Source organism: Aedes aegypti, chromosome 2, assembly GCF_002204515.2.
Source record: "Aedes aegypti strain LVP_AGWG chromosome 2, AaegL5.0 Primary Assembly, whole genome shotgun sequence".
NCBI lineage: Eukaryota > Metazoa > Arthropoda > Insecta > Diptera > Culicidae > Aedes > Aedes aegypti.
The window spans coordinates 238,333,527-238,341,726 of record NC_035108.1 but is presented as its reverse complement, the minus strand read 5'-3'; the positions used below and the strand labels follow the sequence as shown (position 1 = coordinate 238,341,726).

At 37.6% G+C, this 8,200-nt stretch overlaps 1 protein-coding gene across 2 annotated transcripts in view; it reads right to left on the bottom strand.

The window, feature by feature from the left end:
- Nucleotides 1–6,177: 6,177 nt before the first annotated feature.
- LOC5580248 (short neuropeptide F) overlaps nt 6,178–8,200 on the bottom strand; it is a 170,505-nt gene continuing 168,482 nt past the window's right edge. For both annotated transcript variants that reach the window (XM_021844523.1, XM_021844522.1), the window contains one exon: nt 6,178–7,070. In XM_021844523.1, coding sequence (XP_021700215.1) covers nt 7,023–7,070 — 48 coding nt within the window. In that variant the 3' untranslated portion in view covers nt 6,178–7,022. The remainder of the gene's footprint in view (nt 7,071–8,200) is intronic.

The window sequence follows — 8,200 nt, the reverse complement described above, 5'->3', positions numbered from 1 at the left end:
ACCTGTGTTAGTGTTTTTTTCTCGTTTGTCTCAGTGATCGGATCATAGTGTGGAATCGGAATGGTGGATGGTTGCTGCCTGGTGTGTTGAGCGATTTGATGATGCTTTTGAGGTAAGCTGTTTTATTTTTGGTTACCGCTGAACATTGACGGCTGCCTTTCGCCTTGTATTTGTTTTGAATGGGATTTCTGTCATTGTCGGAGGTTGATGCCTGTTTTCTGCAAACGGGCTGCATTTGTTTTTCAATTAGATTGACAAACTGATCAGAGCCAGCGTTGCCAACCTTCCAGATTTGTCTGGAATATTCCAGATTTTTGAGGCCCCATTTTACAAAAGTCTGGAAGATCCAGATAAAATTTGAAACGAATTTGTAAGGTTTTGTAAAAAATTTGTAAGGTTCTCCATATACGAAATAAGCAATCCAGACTTTTCCAGACAAATTTTCAAAATCTTCCAGATTTTTGAAAAATTGACTTGGCATCCCTGATCAGAGCAACGAATAGTGGTCATCACGCTGAATAGTATGGGTGCCCTAGTGTAGAAATAGTTGTGAAGCTCGGAGAAGAATAATATGTACTCTGTCTTGGAAAAACCAACATTTTGATGATTCGGGAGAGCGTGTGCAAGTTTCTTATAGGGAAACAGAAATAAACTGTGTATGACGAGCGGATACGAGTGCTCGTGCGTTCAAATGTCACTAAACTCGGTAATTTGGCAAATACTGATACATAGATCAGTAGTTTTGTGAATATATTTTGCTGAGGAACTGTATATGTATGGCCTGAGTGGCTGGTGTGTTGGTGATGTTTCGCTCTTACTGACGGGCAACTTAAAAGCATCGCGCACACTTAAAGTCAAACATTTTATAGCATGCATAGGCGCATAGATTGTTACATGCGACCAAGCTGCATAAGCCTCTGTACGTGCCATAAATTCTTTTGTTATTTTGACTTTTACTGTGCGTCGTGTGTTGGTGCCGTCTCGCTCTCTCTCACGGGCAACTTGAAAACAGGGCGCACAGTAAAAGTCAAACGTTTTATAGCATGCATAGGCTCATTGAATGTGGGTTGAGGGAACGAGTGCAGGCTGATTTGCAGCTCAAAGGGGGTCGCTCGAGATATTTTCGTGGATTGCTCGCCTGAATTTTCGCTGCATCGAAATGGGATAAGCAGCGTACTGCATAGTGGCGCATGGCTAGTCACAATCTCAGAAACTCATATTTTCAAAGTCAGTTGTAAACATTTTTATAGACTTCAGTAATAGTCGTTTATCTGAATGTATAAAACAAATAATCTAAACAAAGTTACCTAAAAAAATCGAATTTAAATTTGACGTTTATTTTCCAACAGAATAAAATTGGTTATCGCATAATGTTATTAGATTATCATGTTCAATCGATTTTTGGGCGCATTTTGGGTTTTGTTCGACTGAAGGTCCGCCACTGTGCACTGTTTTGATTTTCGTTCGATCATTATTCGCAAAATGTTGCTTCTTTAAAGAATCTATCGTGAAGCATTGTTCAAATAAAACATTGTTGACCACACGAAAAAGAAATAGCATTTTATCGGGACAACAAATCATTGAGAGAATGTTGTGTAAGGAAAACACAAAAAAAGCGTGTTGATCGGGATGACCACGCAAAATAAGGCATGTTGTTCGGGACGACCATGCATTGAAAGGAAGCTGTGTAAGGAAAACACAAAAAAGGCGTGTTGATCGGGATGATCACGCAAAATAAGGCATGTTGTTCGGGACGACCATGCATTGAAAGGAAGCTGTGTAAGGAAAACACAAAAAGGCGTGTTGATCGGAATGACCACGCAAAATAAGGCATGTTGTTCGGGACGACCATGCATTGAAAGGAAGCGGTGTAAGGAAAACACAAAAAGGCGTGTTGATCGGGATGACCACGCAAAATAAGGCATGTTGTTCGGGACGACCATGCATTGAAAGGAAGCTGTGTAAGGAAAACACAAAAATGGCGTGTTGATCGGGATGACCACGCAAAATAAGGCATGTTGTTCGGGACGACCATGCATTGAAAGGAAGCTGTGTAAGGAAAACACAAAAAGGCGTGTTGATCGGGATGACCACGCAAAATAAGGCATGTTGTTCGGGACGACCATGCATTGAAAGGAAGCGGTGTAAGGAAAACACAAAAAGGCGTGTTGATCGGGATGACCACGCAAAATAAGGCATGTTGTTCGGGACGACCATGCATTGAAAGGAAGCGGTGTAAGGAAAACACAAAAAGGCGTGTTGATCGGGATGACCACGCAAAATAAGGCATGTTGTTCGGGACGACCATGCACTGAAAGGAAGTTATGTAAGGAAACCACAACAGGCATGTTAATCGGGACGACCACACGAAAAAGAAATAGCATTTTTTTCGGGACAACTATTTATTGAGAGAAAGTTGTGTAAGGAAAACACAAAAGTGTGTTGATCGGGATGACCACGTTAAGTAGGAATGGCATATTGTTCGAGACGACCTTGCTTTGAACGGATATTATCAAATCTAAAAAAATAAACGAAGTCGTGTTGATAGGGACGACCATGCGAAAATATCAATAGTAGGGTTTTTGAGACAACCTTACTCTTAAATGATTTTGTGTTAAAAACGCGCAGAACCGTGTTGATGACGCAATCCATGCTTGAATCAATGTTGTCAAAAAAAGGGCAAAAGCGTGTTGATTAGGACGACCGCACGAGAATAAGAACAGTTGTTTGAAACGATCATCCTCTGTACCTATGTAGCTGTACAGTTGAACAGTTGATGATTCTGTTGTTTTCAGTGACCGCTGCGCTTATATTTGAAGGCTCCAGCAGATAATAGCTATTTTTTTAAGTTTTCATGAGCAAGAGAATAAAAAAAAAATTAAGGTTAGTTGTTGTATTTCCTGGTCGACCAAGCCATAAATTAAAACCTTACAAAGGAGTACCTACGAAGCTTTTTTTTTAGAGAAGAGGGAGAATGTGGGGTGTGTGCCAGTCTATAACATGGGCCAGCCTAAGCTATACTGGCTAGCTGTATTGACGCACATTCTCAATACGTTGACATGCATCAGTCAGTCATCAGTAGGTGTTCGGCAATGAAACCCTGTCCGCCACAAAGGTTGCATGTTGGGTGATTGCTAGCTGTATTTTAGAGTTACACAATGTCTACCTATCTCAAGTGATATTCCCTATGACCATGGTACCTTTTACTTGTTCGTACCTACGGGATTTCTGAGCTATAAATACTGGTTGCCTTAAGAGCAGAAAGAGAGACTTCCCGGATTGTGGACTGATTAACATATTATTTTATTCTTTATTTGCAGGATATAAAAGGTTCCAACGAAAAATCGAAGGCACGACCCTAACAAGGATAGTAAAGGGATCAATAGTAGAAAAATAGTACTGAAAAGTACTGTTTAACGTTAGCGTTAGCGTAGTTACGGTATACTTCGTAGATTGGATTTTAGCAACATTCATGTTTGTTTTTAATAATCTCATCCTGACTGCTTTCAGGAACAAGGCAGGGGAGTATACCTTGTTCAAATCATAAACAAGAATACTAAAAACATGAATATCACTATTCCCGGCCACGCCTATCTTTACCGTAACTTGGGATAGGGGAAGGAAATGTTGATGTAGCACTTACTTATTGAGAGGCCACCGACTCAGCGACACCGTCATAAGTGCTACGGAGTTGGAGGTTGGGGAAGACATATGGTCAGGATTCACCTAGAAAGGTGGTGATAGACCGTGAGCATTTGTTGTTTAAGTGTTTTCAATTTAATCTTTTGAATGCCGGATATAAAAAAAAAACAATTGTTTATTTATTGTATAAATAGTATTTCGCGTAATATTGGTCGATTATGCAGTAATATGTTTTGCTCAATAGCCAGTAAAAAGCAGAACTGATCCAGGGTAATCGGATTGTAAAAAATGACGATACGGATAAAAACAAACATTTAAAACCGCCCGTTAAAAAAAAATAAACTCCGGCGGTACGGTATTTTCAGATAGTCGAAAAAGAAAAGAAGTGCGTTCAAACTAAACACCCGAGGATAACACAGTCGGTTTTTCTTCCAGAATTCTACGAAAAGCAGAATCGATTCCTCCAGGGTCATCGAACCGATTGTTAGTTGCGTAACACCCGCCCGGACAGAGCGCTATCTGAACCAAAATATTAAATTCCGAAAAAACATTTCCCATCCAAGGAACGACCAGAAGTTCCACGACGCGGAAAACAAAAACGGTCCGGAAGGCTTACAAAATAAAAAGTATCATACTGGAACACACCGGATTGATTCTCTCAAATCATGTGCTTCCTGTAACTTCCGGATGGTTCGGTGAACATGCGGCAGCCAAAAACCAACTGTTTCACAGTACTGAGGACACAAATCAACCAAATCACTTTTTCATTTTTCACTTTTCACTGTTACATTTCTGAATATTAAATTGTAGGGAAAGTGTACCAGTTATGGCTTTAGTGGTTCCCTATTTAGCCATATGTGTTTTCTCAAAAACTTTCACATTTTTAATATTTTTGAATGTTTTAACATCAAGATTCATTTTATATTAAACTACTAAAACACACAGAATGATTAAAAATTTGAAACTAATCAAATTATCACGTATGGCGAAACGGGGAACCATTATGTCCATAACTGGTACACCTACCCTATTCTTATATAACTGGATTTTAAAACGGGTAGAAAATTTTATTTTTCACTTTGACGGCTGTAAAAGCTTTTTCGCGTTCGATTTGAAGACAGTACTGAAAAGTACTGCTGTAGTAGCATTGAAAAGTACCGTTTTTTTATTTTAGCACTGAAAAGTACTGGTTTTGTAGCACTGAGAAGTATTGTTTTATTGCTTTAGATAGTTTTTAAAAACTTCCAAGAGCAGAGACTAGAGAGAATTCGTGTACGCACAACACGAATGTACGATGCGCACTGATAACCAGGGCATCATTATAAACAATTACCAGCTCTGAAGCACAAACAAACAGACGTAACACTTAGAACAAATCTCGGTCAAAATCATAGTCACGAGGACATGTACGCCCAATACTAAAATCACCGTGTTTGGCCGACGGGCCAACAGATGGCGGTAGTGTGTAAACGTCTAACGCGAACAAAAACGATGCGAGCGCTGCGGGTGGTGGATTGGCCACCTACCATATTTTTGAAGCGATCGTTAAAAAGGTGGTCGATGGACAATGATGAGAGTGTGACGTCTGTTTGTCTGTGTCTGAAGTTTCAAAGTCAGACTACAAAAATGTCTGAATATGTCGATAATAGCAAGAACAGTATAAATTATACCATGCGTTAAAGTTGAAAGCTTCAAAACATTTTAAGACAGAAATAGTCAGAGGTCTCCTACGTGCAACATGTGTATAAATCAATTCAAATTTATTGCGGCGCTTATATTAAATCCACATCCAGCGGCGGCGGTAACGCGCAGAAGATATGCGCGCAATTAAAACGCAACGTCAAAATTCAAGTAGGCTTGGATTTTTTCGTGCTTCAAGGACACAAATGTTTCAAATTTGCTAAATCTGAAACATTTATTAATTTTCATTATCACTGCGACGGTATATCGACATTTTCAGATAATCGCATTACGTGGATTTATCTTGCAGAGCACAATAAGTAGAACCGCGTTTCCGCGCATGGGGACGCATGGTTGTTCATACATATTCACATCCATCAGCGTAGAAACGGTGTATCTGATCTTTCTGACCCATAGGTAGGTATTTGATATAGGTTTGAAAAATTCTAATGAATGTGTTGGAGCATTATTCCCTGTTTTGTAAGGCCTGATATATTTTTTATTGCCGAGTAACATTCGCTGTAATCTATAAACTGCTACTGACGCGTGGTAAATTAAATAAATACCTACCTTAACTGTATTCAATTGCTCCCACGTGATTCATTAAAAATGTCCGAAACAGAGAGCGACAATCGATGCTCTGCTCCAGCCGGGAACTGTCGTATGGGTATTTAACGCTTTTTTGTTTAGCAATTAGCACACCGTGATGGCCTTACGCTTCGGACTAATGATGATGATTTGGCTAAATTCTGATAATAATGTTCGTTATCATGTTGATTACACTGCACCGTGATGTTGAAGGGAAATGTGTGGGTTTCGGAGAGGAGTTTATTCGAGAAAAAAAAGTAAACTTTGTTCGTTTCTCCACTAGATGTGAATGTAACAATTTATTTTATACACATGTACATGCTGCATTTGGCTTTAAATACATTTCGTCTCCATACATTATTCATCTCTTCTAAAACTTCATCTGTTCGCATGCGATGGTAATAATTGTAACCTTTCTATAGTTGTGTGAGTTGGGAGGACACACAGTATCCCTTATTAAATACTAATAATACTTCAACTTGGATCACTAGTTGTATATATAGATTAAAATTTGAACAAATACTGTTAATTTGCAACGGTGAGAGAAAAACGTTTCGATTAGTGCATTAGTTGAATGATTGAGTGCCGGGTACTATGAACGCCTTCGCAGAGCAATTTTCCTTCTGTTTCTGATGGAAACATGCAGATGTCTAAAATAGATTACAGACTCATTTTCATTGATGCTCTTTTTCGTTTGAGATAGAAATGGATTTATTTTTTCGGCTCACTATTTCGCAAATCAGCAATGCAAATAGCATCAATTCTTTTTATATCCTATTATTGACACTAACCATCACACATAATCTGTTCTTTAATTGCTGCCATTTGTTGATAAAAGTCTGGGATTCCTTTGGTTTGGGTGATTAGATTAATTTCTTATCAATGAACGCTAGTTTGAGTTTGTCAACTCGTCATTAATTACAAGTGCGACTGTTCGATGAAAACGATGCCATTTATTATCATATGCAACATAATGAATATTGGTACTCAATTTAGTGTAAGAACCAATAATACTCTTTTGGGGGCCAACACAATGCAACCTAGTCTATAACGTTGTAGAAACTGAAGAATGAGTTATGCTCGTGTCCGGTTTATCGCATTTGTGGTCTGAGTTATTTTTCGTCCATGTTGCTTGGGGAGTTTTCCTCGGATTCGACTTGCTGGAAAGAAAGAGAAAAAAATATAAAATTTAATTTAAATTCATAAGTCGTCTAATAAATCTTGAAATTCAATAGCGCGTGTTTCCCTAGAAAAAATAATAGAAAATCAAAATGCACTCAGAAACACGGGTAGGCAAAGAATTACTAAATTTTAGTAATTTATGACTATTTTCTATCTGCTTCTCTTTCATTCTGCAAGGAATTTTATACCTATTTGTCGATTCACCTGGGTTGAAGCATCGCTAAGCTTCAACCCAGGCGAAATGACATTTAGTGTAGAAAATCACAGCAGAATGAAAGAGAAGCAGATAGAAAATATTCATTAATGCATAAACTTTAGTAATTCCGTGACTATTTTTATTTCTGAGTGTGCTACAGTATGTTAAAGTGTCACGTCGCGTAAATTGACAATGTTTCTTTGTCATGTATCATCATTAAAATCGTCCCAAATTGTATTGTGGCGGAATGTAGTTTACACAATGTCGCGCTATATTCCGCTTGTATCATATTCTACTTAATTAGAGATCGACGCAAGTGAAGAAAGGTTAAAATATTTTCATCAACACAATCTGATTGTCGAATTCATGCGGTTGAAATCAACATTCTCAATCCAACACTTAAAGAATTTTGAACTTATAATTTCTAACGACCTTGTTTATCTATGGCGTTTATATTTAAGGTTAGAATAGAAAAAGATGTATCGTATATAGTCAAATAATTAGAAAAAAACAATTATTTTTATTTATGTATAATTGGTCATTATTTGAACAATTGAAATTATTTTCTAAATATATATTTTTTAAAATTATCTTCTAGATTCTAGAATCTAGATGATAAAATCTTGAAAAATATGATGGTCACCTTCGGTTTAAAGCAACCATTTTCGTAAATAACTTGAAAATCTAATCTCCCATGTATTTATTACCATCCGTATCATAAAAATAGCGTTCTGTAAAATTTGCTACTTTTTATGTGGCGATTTGAAAGTGGCCCAAAGACAATATAGGTGTATATGTAAATTACTATGAAAAAAAAAATGTTCCGAACAAGTTTGTACTGGAATGTAACTTCAAACTTATCATGTCATGGTAAAAACTCATTTTTTAAATCATAATAAAAAATGTTACTGA